The sequence below is a fragment of the Herpailurus yagouaroundi genome, unplaced genomic scaffold (genome assembly GCF_014898765.1).
Source record: "Herpailurus yagouaroundi ecotype Mexico unplaced genomic scaffold, PumYag 77, whole genome shotgun sequence".
Classification (NCBI taxonomy): domain Eukaryota; kingdom Metazoa; phylum Chordata; class Mammalia; order Carnivora; family Felidae; genus Herpailurus; species Herpailurus yagouaroundi.
The window spans coordinates 14,862,045-14,885,721 of record NW_024412388.1 but is presented as its reverse complement, the minus strand read 5'-3'; the positions used below and the strand labels follow the sequence as shown (position 1 = coordinate 14,885,721).

Genomic DNA, 23,677 nt, shown 5'->3' with positions numbered 1-23,677 from the left:
AAAAGAAATAGGCCTCCAAGTTTCCTTGGCTGGCAGCCGCTGGTATCTTCTGGAAGGTTACCCGTGGGGGCAGTGACAGTTTCTCATCAGCCCCCCTCACCCCCGAGTGGGGATACTGAGCTTCCTTCCCTGGAATATTGCTGGAGGATTCTAAGCAGAGTTAGGTGCTAGAATGCTCCCTCCACTGGGAATTGGGAGGTCTGATTCCAGGCCTCGTGTTGTCACTAACTTGCTGTGTGACCTTGGGAAAGTCACTTCACCTCTCTGAATCTTAGTTTCCATGTCTTTCAATTAAGGATACTCCTATTTATCTCACACAGGGGCATTTTGAGGAATAAATAAACCACCAAAGACTTTGTTGGGCTAACACTCTCCTGGCTCAAGCATCAATCACTCCACTATCTTAATGAAAGAGAGAGCTGACTGCCTACTCACCTTCCGAAGCAGGATGCTTCTCGCGGCCCGGGGATGTGGTCTCTCTGAAGGGCGCACTGGGGCTTTCCTCCACATCTACAACAGAGGAACCGGTGAGGCCTGAGTCCCCTGGGCCCTCCCTTTCCCCACCTCTCCTGCCCCCCAAGGAAAGCGAGGGCAAGAATTCACAGTCCCTGGGGGGTAAGTTGGATGAGCAAGGCCAGGGTTTCCATCCCTGTTTTATGGTCCTTCGTCTTCCAAAGATAACACCATCGCTCCACCGTAAGAGTCAGAGAAGCCTGGGTTCAAATCCCAACTCACCCATTGACTAGCTGTGTGACCTTGGGAAAGTTACTTCCTTTATAAACTGAGGTCGCAAATTGAGGATAATAGTATCTACCTCGCAGTGTTGTCTTAGGGATCAAGGGAGACAATACACAGATGATGGTGCCGGGTGCCTGGCCCATGGTAAGTGCTCAATAAAGCCCTGAGCACAGACCCAGCAGAGAAATGCAAGCAGGCCGGGGGCCTGAGGGTGGGGGGCGAGGTGGGCATTCGCTCACCAGGTCTGTGCCTCACTGAGAAGGGGCTCCTGCCAGCTCTCCAGAAGGCACGAGAACATGGCACTAACTTGTCAGAGGGCTCTGAGCCTCAGTTTCCCCATCTGTAAAATGGGGATAATAACTGAACATAGCTGGTTCAAAATGCATACTCACGGTGCTTAGTCTTATGATTGTTTCAAGGGCTGGACAGCGATGGGCAATATACCATAAGGGAATTTCCAAAATATGGAAAAAGCTTCATGCATAAATGTTTATCAAAGCCTCTATGTCCCCTAGGAGGCCATTAGTGGCTCTGTGAGGGCCAGGAAGATCTGTTTATCGCTGGGGGTGCGGGAATAGCACAACAGTGCACCAGTGACTGAACGCCTGAGTGACGGAGGCACTGGGAGGCAACATGGCAGTTAGCCTCATGGCTCTGGAGCCAGACACTGCCTGGGTTCAAGTCCCGGCTCTACCAGCTGTGTGACATTGAGTAAGTCACTTAACTCCTCTGAGCCTCAGTTTCCTCATTTCTCAATGAGGAAGAGAAACCATGTCAGATAATTAGAACAGTGGCCAGCACACAGAAAGTTCTCAGGAAATGTCAGCCATTGTCATCCTTGGGGAGGGAAAGGGCTTGGGTAGAGTCAGAGTGTAGAAGTTATAGACACTTGGGTGTGAATCAGAGGTCAACTGAAAAGAAGGTATTTGTGGGGCGCCTGATGGCTCAGCCAGTTAAGCGTCTGATTCTGGATTTTGGCTCCAGTCATGATCTCCCAGTTCATGGGATCGAGCCCAGCATCTAGCTCTGTGCTGACAGCATGGAGCCTGCTTGGGAGTCTCTCTCTCTCTCTCTCTCTCTCTCTCTCTCTCTCTCTCTCTCCCCTGCCCCTCTCCTGCTCCACTCTTTCTCTCTCTCTCAAAAATAAACTTAAAAACATATAAAATTTTTAAAAAGAGAGAAAAGAAGGGATTTGTGATTTTGAAGGAAGCCATGGGCCACCAAGAACTGAGCTACGGAGAAATGAAAAGGTAGACAGAAATTTCCTCTAGACTGGAAGCCCGGCTTGGTTCAGGGGTTACAGCATGCTCCCCCCAGTTTTGGAGGCTCTGAGGGACCAAAGAAATGGCAGAGCTTTTTAATTCTGGAGTTACACTCTCTTCTACCCCTCACACACTGTTCCTTTTTTAACCCACCAGTGTCTGTAAGGACTTTCTAGTCTCTCAGGTAAAAAATGATCAGGATCTGGGTGCCTGGCCTAGTGGTCAGGTGGGACTTCTGATGTCCTTCCCATGCACAGAAGAAGGCAGCAGATCCTCACTGAACATGAGAGGGCACGAAGGAAAGTGTTAGGACCAGTGCAGCAGTTAGGCTGTCTTTGGAGGGACTAAAGGACACACGTACATTCAAGACACGCAGGGTGAAAGCGATCCCGTGAATTAGTGCAGGGTCACAAAAGGGTCGAATCATGAATGTTTAAGGACCCAAGCTGTAGGCACAAGGAAATCAGGCGAAGGCGGAAAGGAAGCTTTGGGAATCCTGACAGAAGCAGATGGTAGGACCCAACCAGATGAAACTGCCTCTTTGTTCCTGGCTTTCCCCCTGGTTTGTTAGCTGTCTTGGCATTTGCTGCCTGGGAGGACTCGGGAGACTGGAGTCAGAGAACGGCCACCGGCTTGGCAAACCGTGAAGGGGGAGACGTGGAGGAATGGCACGGGCAAGCAGGTGCTCCGCGAGGCTGTGTTGATGGTGGCATGCTTGGGCCATGCTGAGCCTCGGGGAGCCCGGGAGACCTGGCCTCACCCAGGCCCTGTGAGGACCCAGAGTGCAGACTCAGAGACTGGCCTCCGCGGCCTTGGACACGGGGCCCAGGCTTCAGAGCACGCCTGAGGCAGCTCTTACTCAGGTTCTGGAATTTGCCATCTCCTGCTGCCGAGTATTCCCCAAGGAGGGTCTGGGACCGTCTGAAGCCGGCAGAGGTTCCCCTCCGCTGTCGGGTCAGAACCTGAGAGCTGACCATCCGCCATGCAGCACCTTCACAAGGACAAGGAGAAGAGGGTCAGATGGGTACCGTTGTGTCAGTCCGAAGGATTCTGGCTTCAGTCTGTCACTTATCCAAAGGCAGAGAGACATTTTACAAGGCAAGACTGTGAACTTTGGAGCCACAATGACCTGGATTTGAACCTCAGCCCCATCTCTTAGCAGCTGGATGGGGTGCTCACCACTCTGTGCCTCAGTTTTCTTATCTAGAAAGTGGGGATAATAACCTTGCTGGGTACATGCTATTGCTGAGCTAGCGTTCAGAAAGCAGCGATGTTTTCTAGTTCGTTAAAAGGCTGGTTTTCTCAGGAACACCCCATTTTCCTTCTCTCTTAGTTTACTGTCCCAGAGACTGAGATCCCAGTTCCCCTCCCACAGGGAAGGCCCCTGAAGTTCTAGGGCCCCACCAATGGGGGATGGGTAGAAGACAGATGAAACTATAGCACCCTCGAGTATGTTTTGGGGAACCCCACTTTTGGAGAACACTAGTCTGTAAATTATGTCTTAAAAAATACCAAGGAGTTCTATGGGGAGGTAAATTTAGAAGATGCAAACTGCAGTCCATTCTCTGAGCCTCCTGATGTAGATTAACGTACTAAAAAAGGCTCTGACAAGTTCTGCAATCAAAAGTTCCCAGCTTAATCCAGTGGTTCCTAAATGTATTTCCTAACTAGTACTTCCTAGTTTTGTGCTGAATGGCCATGAACGGCACATGGAACTAGGGTACTGATTTCCTGGAGCACACTTTGGGAGGTAGTGATCCAGGTCTTAAGGGGCTGGGGGACTTGGGTTAAGACGTGGGCCAGGTCCCCAAACCTTACAGGCTGTGGGCTACAGACACTAGGAGGACAGTCTGAGATGGGAGGGGAGGGAGAGACATCCTGAATGTCATTCAGGATGACAAAAGCCCGGTGAATGAGAATGCCCAGTGGAGGAACAGCCTCGGCTTCTGGCCAGAACTTGAAATGAGACATCTGAAAGAGGGAACGGGTCATTGATTATTTTGGTACCACAGATGAGAAACAGCAGGGGGAGTGGGGTGGGAGGGGTGCACAGGAGAAATGAGGAGAGGCACATTTTGTTTTCAAACATTCTTTCAGGAGGTTTGCTAAAGGAAACAAAAAAGAAAGAAAAAAAAAGAAAATGGAGGTGCAGTGGACGGGAAAATGAAATATAGGAAAGAAAATACATATAGTTTATGCCCCTATGGAGGGTAACTCACCAAAAAAAAAAAAAAAAACCAAAAAAACAAAAAAAACAAAAAAACAAACAAAAAAACAACAACAAACAAAAACCAAAAACCAAAAAAACCTAGAATAATTCCCCGAAGAGAGAATCTTTTCTTGTCTATGAGCCTGGCAGCATTTAGAAAGATAAGCAGCATGCAGTGTTGGGGAAGGGAGATTTCTGAACAACCTCTGGGCAGGGTCAGTTTTGCACAATACATCACAGTTTTCAACGGGCAGAACTTTGGATGTGCACTCTTACTTCTGAGAGTTAATTGGCCCCAAGGAGATAACCAGACAGGGGCATAAAGATGTTTTTTGCACCGTAATTTACAATAATCAAAAGGGGGTTAAACTGAAGGTCTAATAACACAGGGCTGGTGAAATAGGTTCTGATAAACCTTAAGAGGCGGCGGAGAGGAGCAGGAGGGAATACACACTGGAGGCAGATCGCTGGGATTCAAAGCCTGGCTCTGCCCCTCCCTGCTGTGTGACCTTGGGCAAGTAACTTAACTCCCTCTGCCTCCGTCTTCCCATCTGTAAAGTGGGGGGGGGGGCTCATAACAGCATCTGGGTTGCAGCGCTGTTTTGAGAATTAAGTCATTTGCTGTAAAGTGCTTTGGGACGCTGTCTAACTGGCTGTTACAATGATGAAAGTAGAAAACCCTGCAGGTATTAAAATGGTGATACAGATTCAGCTTCGTGGAAAGATATTTTCTACACCCATAGTTTGGAAAATGTAGCGCATATTGGTATGATCCAATTCATGAAAAAATTATCTGTCTTTTGATTTCTCTACATGTAGATATTCATAGAAGTCTGGAAGGATGGTCACACCAAGGAAGTAATTAGTACTCATTTCTGGAGGACTGTCAGTTCCAAGCACTTTTATTTATTTTAGGTCTTTCTGTATTTTGGAACTTTCTCCAGTGAGCACACATTGTTCCAGTTGGAAAAATACAATAAAATCATATTCACTTGGTGGGAAAAAGGGAGTGGGGTGGTTTCATGGCCTTCTGCAGAGCAGTGGGAAGGGGGCTCCTGCGCCCCCCACCCTATGGTGACCAAGTCATCTGCCAGGGGCCCCTTTTGCTTCTAGGTCATTCCTTGTACTCCTCTCGGTAGGCCTATGCTCCTCTGTGTCTCAGTTCCCCTCTGCCAGCCAAGGGGGGCACTGCTTGTTCCTCAGGCATGCCCCAGCCACCCATCTGCCTTACCAGAGTTGGGGTACCCCACCACGGTGGGCAGGTACCGGCTCTCGCTCACGTCCACAGGAACAAAGGCCGTGTATTTGCTGATGATGTTGCAGGCCTTGCTGGTGTGCACAGCGTTTACCTGGTAGCGGCGGCTGGACCCTGCAGAGGGAGAAGTTGGGGGTCAGTGTGCAGGCTCGGAAAGTCCCCCTTGACGCGAAGTTCTGGAAGCTAAAAGAAGGGCTAGACCAGTGGTCCTCATCTTTGGGATTAAATAAGCCTTTAAGGGGTGCCTGGGTGGCTCAGTTGGTTAAGCGTCTGACTCTTGATCTCAGCTCAGGTCATGATCTCAACGGCTGTGTGGGTTTGAGCCCCTCATCGGGCTCTGTGCTGGCAACGCGGAGTCTGCTTGGGTTTCTCCCCCTCTCCTCGCTCTCTGCCCCTCCCCCACTTGGACTGCTTCTCTCAAAATAAATAAATAAACTTTAAATAAATGGATAAATAAATAAGCCATTAAAATTGAGGGGATGCCTTGACCTTAGCCCCCACCCCAGATTATTAACCTCTGTCATCATTTCCTAAAAGGACATTTTAATGTCAAAGAGCTAAGACGTCTTAAGACAAAAACGATAGTTACACTCCTTAAATAGTTTCAGCATTATTAAAAAAATCCTCTAGGGGCGCCTGTCTGGTTTGGTCTACTGAGCATGTGACTCTTGATCTTCGGGTTGTGAGTTCAAGCCCCACGTTGGGTGTAGGGATTACTTAAAAATAAAATCTCAAAAAAAACCCCAAAACCTTTCTGTTGTCTGTATTTTCCATTTTCATTTTGCAGCTATCTGGTAAAAACTTTGTAGCAGGACTTTGCAGGTTCCCTGACTGGGTGGGGACCCCTGGTCTGGCCCATTGGGACAATCTTGCTGAGAAGAATGAAAACCAGAGAGGGAGAGGGGCGAACACAGGGTCACACAGCGAGTCAGTGATGGATCTGAATCCAAGATGGTCTGACCCCAAAGCCCAAGCCCTTTCCATGGAACAGGTGAGCAGTCTCTGGCTTGCTGCCTCCAGAGGGCTGTCTGTGTGAGGATCCAAGGAGATAAAAGGAGTACAAGTGGTTCGTAAACTGTAAGGTGAGGTGCTCATGGAAAGAAAACGATGATATATATTAAACGAAAGTACAAATAATATAAAATATAAGCAATACATTATTGTATAAACAAAGCATGAACCTATAAATAAGTACTATTCTCTATATCTATATCTATCTATTCTCTTAAGTGTGCATCACCCTGATCCCAGGAGTCACCATCTTAGGAAAGTTTGTCCCACTTCCTGAGCTAAATTAGTTCCCCTCCCATCCCGTTATAGGATTTCTTGGATCCCTGTATTTCTTAATAGCACTTAGGACAAATGCACTCAATTAATTGTGTGTATAATTATTTGATTGATGTCGGCTTCCTGGCTAGTCCTTGTCAATCAAGCACTCGTAAGTAAGGGTAGGAATTGTGGTGGTCATCGCACTGTTCAGCTTCGAGCCTGGCCCCCCGCTGATCCAAAATCAATAAAATGGCCTTGATGAGTGAGGGAGTGGACCGACTGGGTTTGGGGGGGGGTTCCCTAAGAAGGTGCGTCCCAGGGGAGCGGGTCAGGTGGGACAGGGCTGGCTCCATCGTTCTGTCTCTGGAGCCCTACAGGGGGCGCTGTAAGGGGAAGCCGTGGGGAGTGAGGGGGAATGGGGGACCTGTAGTAGAGGGGAAGAAGGAAAGAGAGGAAAGGACGGATCACCGGAGGGGGTGAGACGGGTGGAGGAGTCCCTGGGGAGGAGAAGGTGGCTGGGGGATAGGAGCTGATCAGGAGAGGATGGAACACCTGGCTGTGTGTGTGGGCGGGGGGAGGTGGAGGGAGGGCTGGGGGGTTGGAGGAGAGGAGAGGCACTTGGAGGCTGCAGTGTAGGGAGAAGAGGTGGAGCATAGACAATGGCAGCTGTGGGAAGATGGAAAGAGCTGAAGCCAGGGGAAGGGAGCAGATCTCCGGGTGGGTGGGCCGGGAGGGCGACGGGGCATTGGGCGGGGCTGTGTGGAGGGGGCCGAACGCGGCAGCTGGGAGGGGGAGGATCATGGTGGGAAGCGTGGGATGGGCATTGGGCGGGGCTGCGGGGAGGGGGCGGATCATGGTGGGAGGAGTGGGATGGGCATTGGGCGGGGCTGCGGGGAGGGGGCGGATCATGGTGGGAAGAGTGGGATGGGCATTGGGCGGGGCTGAGAGGAGGGGCTCCGGGAGGGCAGATAGGAGTACGCAGGCCGTGGGGCTCACCTTGCTCGATCTCGCTCTCGCGCTCCGCCAGCTGCTCGAAGTCGCGGATGATGGCGCGGGCCGCCAAGTGGTGGAAGGTCTCGCTCCACAGGTCGGCCTCGTGTGCCCCTCCCCTCTCCGGGCCGGGGGGCCCCAGCTCAAAGCTCACTTCCCACTGCAAACGTTGGCTGTCGCGCAGGCCCTTGACCACGGCCTTGCCCAGCACCGGGCCTGGGGTAGGGGGCCTGCTGGGACTGACCCGATCCTCGGACTCGGCCAGGGGTTCCCAGTCCGAGGACGTCTCGGTCTCGAAGGTGGAAGGGTGATGGGACGGTTCTGCGAGTGGAGGGACAAGCAGGTGGTGCTCTGGGCTGGGGCACGGAGGGTCAATCCCTAGGGACATCATTCCTCCCCAGGGCGCAGACATCCCTAAGCAAGTACTGTCTTCCCCGACCCTCCCCACCTCAAGGAACACAGGATTCCTTCCCTAGGACAGCTGGAGGGTATGGCTTCTCCCCAAAATGGGGCAGACCCACCTCCCAGGAATCCAGTACTTGAGGTGGCCAGATAGAATGGTGTGGGGACACTTGGGCGCAAGAATGCAGCCTCAGGGACATCTGGGATCCTCACAGCCAGCCCAAGGGCTAGGTTGATTGGGAGAGTGAGGTTCTCTGGCAGGGATGGGCAATAACGGATCCTTCTCCCTCAAGGGCACAGAGGAAGGCATTTGCCATCAGTCCTATCATCTGAAGGTGAAGGATTCCTTCCTGTCCCCAGTCGGGTCCTGGACCCTGCAGGCACTTACCCAGGTCCCCAGGGCTACGGCTGTCTGAAGCAGGCTTCAGGTTAAACCCAAGATTGGGCTCTTTCATGGGGCTCCAGGTCTGGGTCTCCTGGCTGGAGGGCAGGCTGGGCTGGCAGCCTTGGGGCAGCAGAGACGGCCTGCGGGCACCTGGGCCGCGGAGTTTGGGGCCCTGGCTCAGGTCCGGACCGCTGTTGAGCAAGGGCTAGGAGTGCAAGAGGGAAGGGAGGAGGCTGAGCTCCTGGTGGCTGCCCTCTTCCCTCCACCCCTAGCCACAGCTCTTTCCCTGGGCACTTCAGCTCCTGCGGTTCCCAAGGACACATAACCTACTCTCTACTACCCATGAGGAACCATCAACACAAACAATCCCAAAGCATGGATAAAGCCCAAAGCATGGAAAACCATGGAAAATCACATACCATGGATAATACTCTAAATCCACTTTTTTTTTTTTTTTTGCCATAAAGTTTAAAACTTTGTGTGTGTGTTGGGAGGAGGCTAAAATTATCAGCGTTTTCCTTATGTCTTCTCATATGTCATGCTTAAAAGGTCTTTCCCACTCAAAAAACTCTTCTGGAATTTTTATGATTTATTTTTGTTTGCTTAAATCTTTGATTCACATGAAATTTATTTTGGTGTCAAGAAATAGAAACCAGCCTTTTCCTTGATTTTCTGAGTAGTACAGATCTCAACACTGCTTCCTGAATATGGTCCATTCATTCAGTTTCTAGGGTTTATCAGTTCCCTGCCTCTCTCCTGTCAAAGCTCTCATGTACATTTGGTTTTATTTCTGGACTTTCTCTTCTGTTTTGTGCGTTTAATCTGTCTGTTCTTGTGCTGGTACAAAAAAAAAACATCAAAAGGCAAGGGATAAACTGGGAAATATATTTGCAACATGCATGACAAAGATCATTTTCAAGAAAAAGCGCTTGTAAATCACTGGGGCAGGAGGGCAGAGGTAGAATGTGGGTTCAGGGTATCTACAGGCAATTCAAAATGTATCAAATAAACCCATGAAGAAATGTTCTGCTTCATGAGCATTGCTCTAAATTAAAATAAGTTATGATTTTTTTCCGTTTTCCAGATTGGCAAATACTTAAACATTTGATGACACACATTGTGGCTAATTGGGGAGACAGGGTAGGGTCTCTCTCTTGGACTGTCGATGTGGGCGTAAGCCGGTGCACGCCTGTGGGAGGAACCTTTAGCAGTGTGCTATCAACATGAAATGTGCACAGGCTCCTTTGACCCAACAATTCCATTTTCAGAAATTTAATTCTGTGGAACACACAAGGATGCAGATATCTACGTGCACGTACTGTAGATTTGTTGCAGTATTGTTTGTAAAAGTGAAAAATCTGGATCCTGCAAAAACGTGCATCAATAGGGGTTGACAAATAAGTTATTATGGTAGATCCATACAACGAAACGCCACACAACCCAGAAATCAAAGTGGCAGATCTCTTCCTACCAACGTGGGAAGCTGTCCGAGATCAAACATATTTTAAAAAAGTAACTTGCAACTGTTTGGTATTTTGATTGTGGAGATAGTTACAGGACTATGCGTTTGTCAAAAGTTACAGAACAATTCACCAAGAAGAGGAATTTTACTGTATACAGAAAAGTGAATTAAAAAGGGGCACCTGGATGGCTCCTCCAGTTAAACGCCCGACTTCGGCTTGACTCATGATTTCACTGCTCCTAAGTTTAAGCACCATGTTGGGCTCTCTGCTGTCAGCACAGAGCCCGCTTCAGATCCTCTGCCCCCCCCCCCTCCACTCGTTCTCTCTCTCTTTCTGCCTCAAAATAAATAAATAAACTTAAAAAAAGACATTAACAAAGCAAATCAGAGATTTACTTATGGACTTTGGAGAGATCCAATAATAATTAGATAGATTGGAGATTTATAATGTGATTCTTCAAAACGTGTGTGTGTGTGTGTGTGTCTTTGTAGTATTTCTGAAAGGAAACACTGAAAATCCAGTGGGTTTGGGCACAGGGAAGGGGTGATGTTAGTTTTACTTTATACCTGACTGCACTGTTTGAAGGTTTTTATTGAAAACTCTGAATGTGTAGTGCTTCTGTAATTAAAGAGTATTAATTAAAAATGAATTTTGTGCCTCCGGGTAACTTGCTATGCTTGGTAGGGGGAGCGGATTGGGAGGGGCCAAAGGCACTTACAAGGTGAAACAGAGAAAGCGCCTCTTAGGTTTTAAGGTCAACAGTTAACCATGGAATCCTCCTCATCTCTATCAAGTATTTACTGAGAAGAGGACTGTGCCTCTCCATTAGATGGGGACTCCTTAGGGCAGGGGCCGGGGTCCTCCTTCCCATCTCCTCTGGGGCTGGGGACAGTACAAAGGTGTGGGAGAAGGAAAAGACCGTTGGTCATTGTTAGGATGTCCCTGATGGGAGCTGGTACCCAGCCAGGGCTGCTGGGTCCCAAGGGATCCTTAGTCCCCCTCTCCCATGACAGACTGGGATTCCCCTCACCCCTGCCCCAACATCACAGCCACAGCAAGAAACAGACGCTGCTACAGCTTCCATGGTAACAGATTGGTCTAAGATGTAGTCCTTCACCCAGCCAGAGGCTGCAGGGAGTGTGTACGTGTGTGTGCTTGCATATGCATGTGTGTGCGTTTGTACCAGCGTGTTGGGGAGAGTCAGACTGGAGAAGCCAAGCAGGGGCTCAGGGAGAGACGAGCAAAGATGGGCCAGAAGCAAGCAGGAGGGAGCAGATGCTAAGCTGCCCAGAGCTCTCACCAGGTAGAGGTGCATCTAAGGGACACCTACTGCATACCAGCTGCTGCTCCAGGGCACTTCATCTCTTATCAGCCATTGCCTGCAAGAGCCTTCCACTACAGTTGGCTCTCAAAAAAATCTGTTGATGGCTGTTATTAGCTCAATCATCTGCACAAGCGATTCTCCCCATTTCACAGAAGGGAAAATCAGGGCTCAGAGAGGGTAAGCAACATGCTTAAGGAGCAGAGTCTGCCTGAGTCCAAGGGTAGTGTCTTCCAACTGGCTAAGCACAGACAAGGGCCTAGGTGGCCGAGTCTCTGCCCCGGGGGGGAGGGCAGGAGCTTACGGAGGGGCGGGGATGGAGGGAGCGGTGGGTGGCATGGGAGAAGTAACGGCTGCTTTTATGGAACCAGGACCTAATGATGACAAAGCTACATGAAACCCATTCCTAAGAAAATGGGAGAAAGGCATGCAGATAATAAGAAACCCCAATCTGGTTTAGGACAGTGTTTCTCTGTCTGGTGACTCTACCCTCTTCCCCAGGGGGATTTGGCAGTGACTGTTTTTGGTTATGGTGATTGGGGGTGCATTTCAGTTGGTAGAGGCCAGGGCTGCTGCCAAACATTCTACAAAACACAGGACAGCGCCGGCCACAAAGAATTATCATGTCATAGTGCTGAGGCAGAGACACTCTGGTCTAGCTGAATGGCGGGTGACTGGTCCTGCTCTGGCTCTAACTCTGCAATGATCTCTGCCAGGGGTGAATGTGCAACACTTAGGATTTGCAGAAGGTGCAGTGCGATGGAGGGAGGGAAGCAGGAGCTTTGTAGGGAGAGGGTCCTGGGTCGCAGTCCCCCGACTGGCTACATGACCCTGGATAAGTCACTTTACCTTTCTGGCCCTCAATTTCCACATCTGTACAGAGTGGGGGCGGTCAGCTCCCCCACCCGCTTCAATGCTCCCTGCTGGCTGGGAGGTGTTTGTGTGCATGGAATGAGTGATGTCACTGGCCAATGGGTACCATTATTAGAAAGGGGGTCAGGCAGGTGAAGATCCAGAAAAATGAAGAGGAAGTGACTTGTTTGGCAGAATAGGATGTGGCAGAAAAGGCCCCATCCTTGTGGCTGAAGCAGGACACACAGCTCTCTCCCCATCTATGGTCTCCCCCAGCTCCAACTTGCCCTGCTCGGTACCTGCAGATCAATCTGCCACCACGAGGCCTCTGTGCTGGTCTGGTTGGTGAGATCCTGCGGCTTGGCTTTCCGCAGTGGGTATCTCCTGGCAGGCACTGTGGGGTCGCTGGCTGTGGTGGCCCTTGGGGAAGGCTTGTGGTTGGTGATCTGGTTGGTGCTATATGCCCGCCGTCGCTGGGAGAAGTCCAGACCTGGGTAGGGTGGTGACAGGGGAGCCATCAGGGTGGAGAACAGTGGGGAAGGAGAGAGGGGCTTGTATGCTCCTTTCCTGCTTGGAAACGCCTTGCATTTTCTACCTCTTGCCTGGTGAAAGATTTGCAGGTGTCTCGGCTCACCTGGCATTTAAAGCCTTGCCTAATCTGGTCCCAATCCATCTACCCAGCTACTGTCCTTTCTGCTCCTTTTTCAATGTATTATGTGCTCCAAATATGCCAGATGAGTAATCAGTTGTGTATGTGTTTTCTAGGTGTCACACTTCCACATCTCAGGTCCATTTCTGCTGCCTGGAATCTCCTCTCTTCCCGCTTCTAAGAATCAGTGCCCTCATTATGTCTTTGTTGATATCCTCTACCGATGTGTCTTTTCTTGGGACCCTCACAGCTTGTTAAACTTTCCTGTGGTCCCTGTCACTCTGCTTCTATCAGAGTTAGGGCCAATTGTATCTGTTTCACTAGGCGGAGAGCTTCTGAAGGACAGGAGTCCACATTTGGGGTATCTTTGCTTCCCAGATCTGTGTTGGGTAGCCTAGCCTTAGTAGGTGATCCCTTCTCTTTCTCTGCCCCTCGTGTGATTCTCTCTCTCCACCCTTGCTCACTTGAGCCCCCCCCCCAAAGTAAGTAAGCAAATAAATAAATACCTAGGACCAGAAATTAACACCATAAAGAAGTTTTGGGTCCAGACAGCTCTCAGACCCTTTGTCTGTACCCTCCCCCTCTTTCAAGTTTCATGATTTGGCCAAATTGTTTAAAGTCGCCAAGCCTCCGTTTCATCATCTGCAGATAGGGAGAGCAGTACTCATCTGCACAGCTGCAGTGAGATTGTTTGTATAAAACAGCTTAGCACATAGTAACTGCATAGTAAAATGTAGCAACCATGGCCTCCCTGGAAGAGAGAGTGGAGCACAAGCTAACCAAGATTGGCGATGGGGTCTCCGGTGGATGGCTGGGCATCTTTGGGCTGCCTTGGGCTGCAGGGTGCGCCCATGCCCCTGACACAGTCCCTGCTGTCTGGGCTGGGCCCCTCGTCCTGTGAGTGGTAGAAGACAGAGCTGCTGGACTCTTGAGAGTGCAACATGCTGTATCGTCTCCTTTTGTCCTGGAGGGAGGGAGAGAGAAGAGGGCAGAGAGTGAGACTAGGTGTCGGAAAGAACATGTGCAGGGCAGCAAGCATGTGACAGGAGGTGACAGACATTCAATCTTTGAAGATCTGGAATGACAGGAAAGCTTTTTGCTTGCTTGATTTGTTTAGAAAGACTTCTGTTTAAGAGATGGTGAATGGCATTGACTCTCCATATCATTTATGCTATTTATATTTTTAATTATCTTATTTATTGAAACATGTTTAAAAATGTCATTCTAAATGCCACTGCTGTCTCCAAATAGGTCATCAAAATTAACAGAATGAACCATCTGTTCCTTCCATTCCATTCTCCATGACATAAATATATATATAAAACATAAGGGCTTTGGAGGGTCACTTTTATTCTACCAAAGCTGGACTGTATTACTTACATTTATCAGTATCTTGAATTTTGCACTTAAAACATTTTGGAAATCCTGCATATCAACTATTCTTTTTAACAATTGACTGAATAAATATTCTCCCACCCCTTATTTTTAAGCATTCACTTTGTGGCCATTTATTTTTGCCGCCATAAAAAATTGCTACGGTGAATCCTTGGGCACGAATCCATTACATCACTTTTATTTCTATGTGTTAGATTCTTAGGAGGGATTTCTGGGCTGAAAAGTTATGTATTTCAAATTTCATTAGTTATTTCTAGATTGCTTTCCAGGGGGAAAAGTCATGTTTCCACCACGATATACAAGGGTACCCTTACCCAACAGCCTTGGTAAGAGTGGGAGAAAATTTGCCATTCTCATGAGTAAGGAAAGGGAAGGGATTTGATGGTCCCTTCTAGTGGTAGGGTCTGCTGGTGATCTGCTGCCTCCAGACCTCCGAGAAGGGTCTATACTGTTCAAAGACTGACCAACTTCTCCCTGCATTTGAATGCCCTGCTCTCCACAACACATTAACCATTACCCTGACCACGATTCTTAGGAGATTCTATAACATTCTAAAATCTGGAAATTGCACATAAAATTCTAACTTCTCTTGTAAGACTGAAAACACATTTAACACAGAGCCCACATTCCTGCATGGGAACAGTTTGTTAGAGCTGGGTAGGGACCATCCAATTTAGATGGGTGCATGCTGTCCAATTTGCCATATTCCTTATCACTCCTTATAGCCTTTCTATGGACTCAGTGATCACTGCTACCCTTCATGGCATTTTCCCTTTTATTTTTATAAGTTAATTTCAATCATTTTATACCTGCACAATCCCTCTAGGCAATGAGTTTGTGACTCCTGCTTAAAAATAAAACAAGAGGACAAATCCTTCAAGCAGGAGAGGAGAGACTCACTAAAGAGGGAAGATGGATGGGGAAATAGCTTCTCGGGCAATCTCCCACATTTTAACATGAACTCCACCTTCCTTATAGACATTCCTCACTTTTATCTCACGTCTGTCACCACATACAAGAGAATTATCCATGTAAATAAAACACAAACTCATCTGAGGAGACATGACCTGAATAGAGTGTTTGGGGAAAGAAACCTGAACGCAGTTATTCTGAAATGAATTGTTTATCAAAATCACCTTGAGGAGATTATATAAAATATAGGTTCCTAGGCCTTACCCTCAAAGACTTTGATTCAGTAGGCCCAGGTTGGAGGTTGGAGTCTGCATTTTAAGCGCGTTACCCCAAGTTTTCTGCTGCAGGGGATCTTAAGAACCATGTATTGCGATGATAGCACTTAGCCAAGCAATGTCATCATGACCACATGCCCTTGGCCTGGCCACCATGCCCCACAACTGTAAACACCAGATCCAATTAGTTCCTAGTTCCCAGTAGTCTTTCCAGCTAAGGATGGCTTTGTGGGCAAGGTTCTGGAAGGTCTAAGATACTTACATATCTGGGATGGGAGATGTATAAGGAGGCATCGCACACAATGCCATACCCCACCAGCCGCTCTCCAGGGAAGAGGCAGCTGGTGCTGACAGGCGAGATTAGGACCTCGGTGGTCTCAGGGAAGACCCACTCCACAGTTACATCACTCAGGACTGGGGCCATAGCCTTCTTCAGGGATTTGATCATCTGTTGGGCAGAGTCAGAACACAGGTTGGAGGCATGCGTGAGCAGGGACATGCACATAGGAGGAGCACCCACAAAGATCGTGTGGGTATGAACACGAAAGGGTGTGAGCAGAGAAGACACAGTGGGCTTTGGGGTGGCTTGTCCAACAGTGAACATGCCTCTGAGCTTCTTAAACTACCAGAATGCTCCTCTAAGCCTAGCATATTATAATGGGAAAACCCAAGACCCAAAGTAAGGTTGTGACTAGCCCAGGGCCCACAGGAAGCTTGTGTCAAAGCGTGGACTGGAGAGTGATCTTGAGCAAGTTAATTTGCCTCCCTGGGCCTCAGTTTCCCCACTGGTAAAGTGAGTTAGTAATTTTCAACTCTCAACGTCATTGGGAGGATTAGCCGAGATACTGGATTTGAAGTAGCTGCCTCATGATAAATGTTCAATACATGTCATTTGTGGGGGTGGCCTGGGTGACTCAGTCAGTTGAACATCTGCCTTCAGCTCAGGTCATGATCTTGCAGTTTGTAAGTTCGAGCCCTGTGTTGAGCTCAGAGCCTGGAGCCTGCTTTGGAATCTGGGATTCCCTCCCTCTTTGCTCCTCCCTCACTCATACTTTGTATCTCTCTGTCTCTCAAAAAGTAAATAAATGTTAAAAAAATTTTTTTTAAATGGAAAAAGTTTCCATGCTTCCGGATAGGAAGAACAAATATTGTTAAAACGTTGATACTATCCAAAGCAATCTATATATTCAATGCAATCCCTATCAAAATAACACCGGCATTCTTCACAGAGCTAGAACAAATAATCCTAAAATTTGTATGGAATCAGAAAAGACCCCGAATAGCCAAAGCAATCTTGAAAAAGAAAACCAAAGCAGGAGGCATCACAATCCCAGACTTCAAGCTATACTACAAAGCTGTAACCATCAAGACAGTATGGTACTGGCACAAGAACAGACACTCAGATCAATGGAACAGAATAGAGAACCCAGAAATGGACCCACAAACATACGACCAACTAATCTTTGACAAAGCAGGAAAGAATATCCATTGGAGTAAAGACAGTCTCTTCAGCAAATGGTGCTGGGAAAACTGGACAGCGACATGCAGAAGAATGAACCTGGACCACTTTCTTACACCAGACACAAAAATAAACTCAAAATGGATGAAAGACCTAAACATAAGACAGGAAGCCATCAAAATCCACGAGGAGAAAGCAGGCAAAAACGTCTTTGATCTTGGACCCAGCAACTTCTTACTCAACACGTCTCTGGAGGCAAGGGAAACAAAAGCAAAAATGAACTACTGGGGCCTCATCAAAATAAAAAGCTTCTGCACAGCGAAGGAAACAATCAGCAAAACTAAAAGGCAACCGACAGAATGGGAGAAGATATTTGCAAATGACATGTGAGATAAAGGGTTAGTATCCAAAATCTATAAAGAACTTATCAAACTCAACACCCCAAAAACAAATAATCCAGTGAAGAAATGGGCAAAAGACATGAATAGACACTTCTCCAAAGAAGACATCCAGATGGCCAACCAACACATGAAAAAATGCTCAACATCACTCATCATCAGGGAAATACAAATCAAAACCACAATGAGACACCACCTTACACCTGTCAGAATGGCCAACATTAACAACTCAGGCAACAACAGATGTTGGCGAGGATGCGGAGAGAGAGGATCTCTTTTGTGTTGTTGGTAGCAATGCAAGCTGGTGCAGCCACTCTGGAAAACAGTATGGAGATTCCTCAAAAAACTAAAAATAGAACTACCCTACGACCCAGCAATTGCACTACTAGGCATTTATCCAAGGGATACAGGTGTGCTGTTTCGAAGGGACACATGTACCCCGTGTTTATAGCAGCACTATCAACAATAGCCAAAGTATGGAAAGAGCCCAAATGTCCATCGATGGATGAATGGATAAAGAAAATGTGGTATATATATATATATATATATATATATATATATACACACAATGGAGTATTACTCAGCAATCAAAAAGAATGAAAAGTTGCCATTTGCAACTAGGTGGATGGAACTGGAGGGGATTACGCTAAGTGAAATTAGTCAGAGACAGACAAAAATCATATGACTTCACTCATATGAGGACTTTAAGAGACAAAACAGATGAACATAAGGGAAGGGAAACAAAAATAGTATAAAAATGGGGAGGGGGACAAAAGAGAAGAGACTCATAAATATGGAGAACAAACAGAGGGTTGCTGGAGGAGTTGTGGGAGGAGGGACGGGCTAAATGGGTAAGGGGCACTAAGGAATCTACTCCTGAAATCATTGTTGCACTATATGCTCACTAATTTGGATGTAAATTAAAAAAAAATAAAATTAAAAAACAAACAAACAAAAACGACAGCTGTGGTTTAGCACCAGCTAGGCTGATTTCTTCAAAGGTACTGCAAAGCTGGAGAAAAATGATTTGGGGATTGTGGCAGCCAAAAATCCCAGATCTCCCTCGGAGGAAGACTGTGTTCTTTGCAGAAAGGCATGCAGTTAGGTGATAGTCTCCAGATGTAATGCTCCAGCTTCTGAGCCAAGACCACACTTCTGCCTGGAAGCCCCGAGGCAATGGCTGAGCAGGGCGGACCTGATGTTTCAGCCTAATCTGACTACCTAATGGGAGATCTTTGCTCCAGAGCTCTCTGTTGGGTCCTTGCTGAGACCTTGCCAGACCTGCAGTCAGGCTCTCCCTTCTCCATGCTGCTTCCCTTCCTCCCTTTCACAGGCATGCAAATGCATCATGGGCTGAAGAGTGCTCCTTCCTGCTTCTTCCTCTTTCCTCTTTCATAGATATTATCCCCCAGTGAACCTCTTGCACTCTTAACTCCAGAGCTGTCCCTGGTTCCTGGAAGACCTGGGCTGACACAGGGTTTTTCTAAGGGTTGAGTTACTTGTGCCAACTGTGCAGAAAGTGGAGAGAAGACTATAATCCCTTTGATTTCTGGGTCCTTTAGATTTCTTTTGAGCCACCATTTGTCACCATCAGGAATGTGGTCAGAAATGACCCCAAACACAACTCGTATCCATAGAGGCAGTGACTCTTTCAGAAGCCCCTCTCCTGCCCAGCCAGGGGATGGAGCATGTAGATCCGGTGACTGGAAACCAGTGGATCTAGTTTCCTGGACTAGCTCCAGAAGGTGCCTGCTCTGTGGCCTCCACCTCTCTGATCCTCACTGGGGTGTAGTGTGGCCTAGCGGGGAGCTCAGACCTGGATGAAATGAAGTTCCAGCTCCACCCCTGAGGTACCAGCACCAGAAGAGACTGAGCCCCTGTCACCCACCTTGGGTTGCAGCCGTTCTCCCTCCATCAGAAACTCAGCACTGCCCTTGGACACAGTTGCCAACCCTTTCACCAGTCTGTGGCACACGTTCGGTCCAATTCCAAAGCTATAGCACCTGGGAGAAGGGGAGGAGAGAGGCTGCTACTTCTGGTCCTCTGTGCCACCTTTGTCCCTTTGGTGGGGAAAGGGATAGAGCGGTCCTAACATCAGGCAGAGGGTGAAGGTGAAGGAAGAGGGCCAGCAGCAGGCACTCACATTCACAATAGCCCATCAACCCCCACCCCAGGACAGAGTCAAAGCAGCAGGAAGGACTTCCTCTGACAAAGCTGCCCTTTGGAAGCAGAGGTGTGGGCATCTCATTCCATCTGAACTCTTGAGGCAAAAAGGCAAACTCTGAAGTCAGCTACACCACCCTGGACGCAAAGCACTGTAGGAATTGGGAGTTCTCTCCTCCCCTTCTGGCACTTTCCATGACGCCCTGGTTCAGCCACCCCCAGCCCAGGGCCACCCAGGATAACCAAGCCCTAGACCTTCAGCCTGTGCCCACCTGGTGGAGAAGGCATGGTTTCGCACCAGTTCTAGCACCTTCCCGGTGTTGGTGATGGCACCGTCCGTGATCAGGAAGAGAATCCGTGGGTGGCCTCGGTGCACTGGCTGCCGGATGATCCACTTGAGCGGGGAGAGGATATTGGTGCCACCCATGTCGGCCCGCATTCTCTGGATGTTATCACAGGCCATGGCCACGCTCTCCTGCACGGAAGTGCCACAGGCAGGGAAGGTAGTCCCCCAGGATCACCATATGGCTCTGAAACTCCAAGCCCCCTGGAGGATAAGCCCTTTGTTTCCCTAGATCTTAGTTGGGTCTCGCTGGATTGACTCATATTCCCAATTTCAACCCTGTCTGTGCACAGGAGGAATAGATGGCGACTCATTTGGGGTGATTCTGCCCAATAACACCCCCTACCAGTGCCCTAATGCTGTTGATGGTGTGTTCACTTACCTTTGTCCTTTCTTTGTTCCTCATTAAAAATATAAACACCCCTTAAAAGGTAGCACATCAAGCCCCAACTGCTCAGCACAAATGAGGTGTCCTTTTCTGATGAGCAAGGCAGGAGGTGTAGTGATATAAGAACGTTACACTAGAAATCTCAAGACTTGAGTCCTGGCCTGCCTGGGATGCTAACTCCCTATGGTGCTTTGAGGAAATCAAAGTACCCCGACGTGGGCTTCAGATCCCCCTTCCCCTGGATCAATACTGTGAAACTCAACTGGCCAAGGACTGCTGTATCAGATGGATGTCACTGCAGCAGGAACAGATTCTCACTGGACATCAGATGTCCTGCTCCCGATTCACGAAGATGCTTTTTCAACCCCCATGATTGGGGTAACGGCATATAGCAAAAGTCTTGAAATGTATATGTCCCTTTTGAACCAACAGAACTAAGGATTTATCCTAAGGGAATCATTAAGGATGGGTACAAAGTCTTTGCTACAAAGATGACTGAATAGAAAAATAAATGGAAGCAATTTAAATGCCCAACTGTAGGGATCTAGTTAAGTAAGTCCCGATTTACCTGTGTAGTGAAATACTAGGCAGCCATTTACATTATGCTGCAGATTAATATTTACTGGCACGGAAATATGCTTATGATAGGCTGTTGTGTTGTGGCAGGTCTAATCCTATCTTTATTAAAAATGTGTGTAAATACATAGAACAAGGTCTGGCAGGCTTTATACTAAGCCTATAACAGTGCACTTTCTTTCTTTCTTTCTTCTTTTTTTTTTTTGTGATGTGATCATGGGAGATTTAAATTTTTTTCTTTTTGATTATCCAGATTTAGAAATTGTGGGACAATCAATATATAATTTTTAAAAAATATTTTAAAAACCCATAAAGTTATTTTTCACTGAAAAATGTTCTTCCTTCCTCTCTTCTCTCCCTCCCTTACTTTCTTTCTTCCTGTTCCTAGGTCTGGATAGGATATGCTCCAATTTTGAACATGCTGCTGGGGCCCCAGCCCTCTTGTTCTAAATTGTAGTTTGAACCTTGTGAGTTCTATTCTTAGCCCACCTCCCCACCTATTCACTCCACAATCCCCTTTCCATTCCCTCCTTTAGCTCAACCTTGCATGGGTCCATTGTTCTCTTGAAACAGAGGCTTCAGTGAGTGGCAGGCCTAGGATATATCTTATCTCCACCCCTTCCTTGTATCCCCTCTTTGTGCACACCTACACTTTGCCTAAAATATTCCTTATTTTAAAGAGGAGACAGGGTGCCTGGGTGGCTCAGTCAGTTGAGGGTCCAGCTCTTGATTTTGGCTCAGGTCATCTCAGGTCATGATCTCATGGTTGTGGGATTGAGCCCAGCATGGAGCTTGCTTGGGATTCTCTCTCTCTCTCTCTCTCTCTCTCTCTCTGCCCCTCTCCCACTCATGCACATGTGTGCATGATCTCTCTCTCTCTCTCTCTTTCTCTCTCTCTCTCTTAAAATAAATAAACTAAAAAAAAAAAAAAAAAAAAAAAAAAAAGAGATGTTAGAAGCCAGCCTACCCAGAGATAGCCTCCCTGGTTCTCTGCTTGTGGGCATCACTGAGGTGCCACGTGAGGGATGGCTTCTGAGGCTGGCCTCAGGGCTACCTGCTCCTTCTTTTTCTTCTTTTCCTCTGCTCCTCACCACCCATCCACTCCTGGACCCAGCCCTTCCCCCTCCTTACCTCACTGTAGGCCTGGCTGGAAGGGAAGAGGGTCTTAAATGTGGATCCAAACCCAATGACATTGAAGAGGCAGGCCGGCATGAGGCTCTTAAGAGCCACCAGCATGGCATCCTGGCAGGCAAGAAAGGGATGTTCAGAATTCAGAAAGGAGCTACGACCTTTGCCACCACACACCAGTGTTCTCATCCCAGCCAGAAGCGGCCTCCAGGCAGGCCTTCCACCCCCCGCCTGCACCCAACATTGCCTTCTCCCTCAGATCTAGAAATTTGCTGACAGGGAGACCAGAGGCTGGACCAAAGCCATCATCATAAAACTTCTCACCCGTGTAGCAAGCCTGACTTCTCAAAGTCCTTCTATTATATTTGCCAGTTCCCTTTCACCTCCTGCTGACCCTGAGAGTTGGGGAGAGCAGAGAATATCCATTCCCTTCTGCAAAAACAAAATCAATGTCTAAGGGAGGCATGTGGCTGGGTCCAAGGCACACTGTTGATGGAACAGGCCTCTGGCTTTCATCCAGGGCCTTCTGCATCAGATGGGCCCCCTCCCCACTGTTAACTAGGGGACAAGTCTCTTAGGGACAGTCTCTTCAGTTCATATTTGTTAAATGCCAGGAGATACTTAACACACATTACTGTATGTAATCTTTGCAATAACCCTTTAGGCAGGCACAACATTATTCCCCTTTTATACAAGAGAAAATTGAGGCACAGAGGGGTGCGATAAGTCATTGGTGAGCATTCTGACAATAGTGGAGTCAAAAACTCAAACATGTGTCACCTTGCCTCTGAAGTTTGTGAACAGTAGAGTCCTAACCTGCTTAACTAGACAACACCAGGAGACCTTGATGAAGGTCTGTTGAAATAAATAATGACAAAGAAGAAAGGTGGAGAGATGGTGGGGGCGGGGGATGATGATGATGATGATGTTGATAATGGTGATGATTATAGAACAGTGCAGTGGTAAATATCAAGCAATTACTATGTGCCAAATCCTGTGCTAAGCACTTTCTATTAATTATCTCATTTAATCTCTTTAACATGCATTACAGCACAGTGGTTAAGAAGATACATTTTGAAGTTAGATGTATGTTGGTTTAAATCTCACTTTTGCCCCATTACTAACTTGATCTTGGGTTAGTTATGTCCCTCCTCTAAGCCTCAGCCTGGCACTTAGTAAACATTCAGTAAATGGTTATTATTACCACCCCAATGAGAAACATATTAATAGCATTGCCTCTGTTTTACAGGTAAGAAAACTGAGGCTCAGGGGGACCTGGGTGGCTCAGTCATTTAAGCATCCAACTTTGGCTCAGGTCATGATCTCACAGTTCGGGAGTTTGAGCCCCACGTCAGGCTCTGTGCTGACAGTTCAGAGCCTGGAGCCTGCTTCGGATTCTGTGTCTCCCTCTCTCTCGGCCCCTCCCCCCACTCTCTCTTCCTCTTTTTCTCAAAAAGAAAAACATTAAAAAGAAAACTGAGGCTCAGAGGGTTAAGAAGTTGCTCTGGATTGCAAAACCTAAGACAGCTTTTAAAACATAGCTCTGAGATCCTTATTCATGTTGGCTCTGCCTTGGCACAGAGCTAAGAAATGAGGGGCTCTCTGTCACCCTCAAGGGGTTTATTGATGGCACCCCAGGGATCTCAGCTGACTTCACAGAGAGACAAACTGTTATATTCCAGAATCCAGAAGGAAGCACTTGCAAGTCTGTCTTGGCAACTTCCACAGCAATACAGCCTTGCAGGCACCACAGACCTGCAGCCCCTCTCCCATCCCCCTCCACAAACATCAAACATTAACATCAACCTTCACCATTCTCTCTGTCTCTTTTTGTTGCCTGTGCCA

The 23,677-nt window shown here is 47.9% G+C and overlaps 1 protein-coding gene across 1 annotated transcript in view; it reads right to left on the bottom strand.

Annotated features, from left to right (window-relative positions):
- VWA5B1 (von Willebrand factor A domain containing 5B1) overlaps positions 1-23,677 on the bottom strand; it is a 39,659-nt gene that overhangs the window by 2,702 nt on the left and 13,280 nt on the right. Inside the window, exons 7-17 of the mRNA XM_040471526.1 lie at positions 21,836-21,946; positions 19,670-19,872; positions 19,123-19,237; positions 15,640-15,825; positions 13,576-13,759; positions 12,446-12,636; positions 8,514-8,715; positions 7,730-8,044; positions 5,441-5,578; positions 2,860-2,991; positions 436-510 (exon numbers count right to left, since the gene is read on the bottom strand). Coding sequence (XP_040327460.1) covers positions 436-510; positions 2,860-2,991; positions 5,441-5,578; positions 7,730-8,044; positions 8,514-8,715; positions 12,446-12,636; positions 13,576-13,759; positions 15,640-15,825; positions 19,123-19,237; positions 19,670-19,872; positions 21,836-21,946 — 1,852 coding nt within the window. The remainder of the gene's footprint in view (positions 1-435; positions 511-2,859; positions 2,992-5,440; positions 5,579-7,729; positions 8,045-8,513; positions 8,716-12,445; positions 12,637-13,575; positions 13,760-15,639; positions 15,826-19,122; positions 19,238-19,669; positions 19,873-21,835; positions 21,947-23,677) is intronic.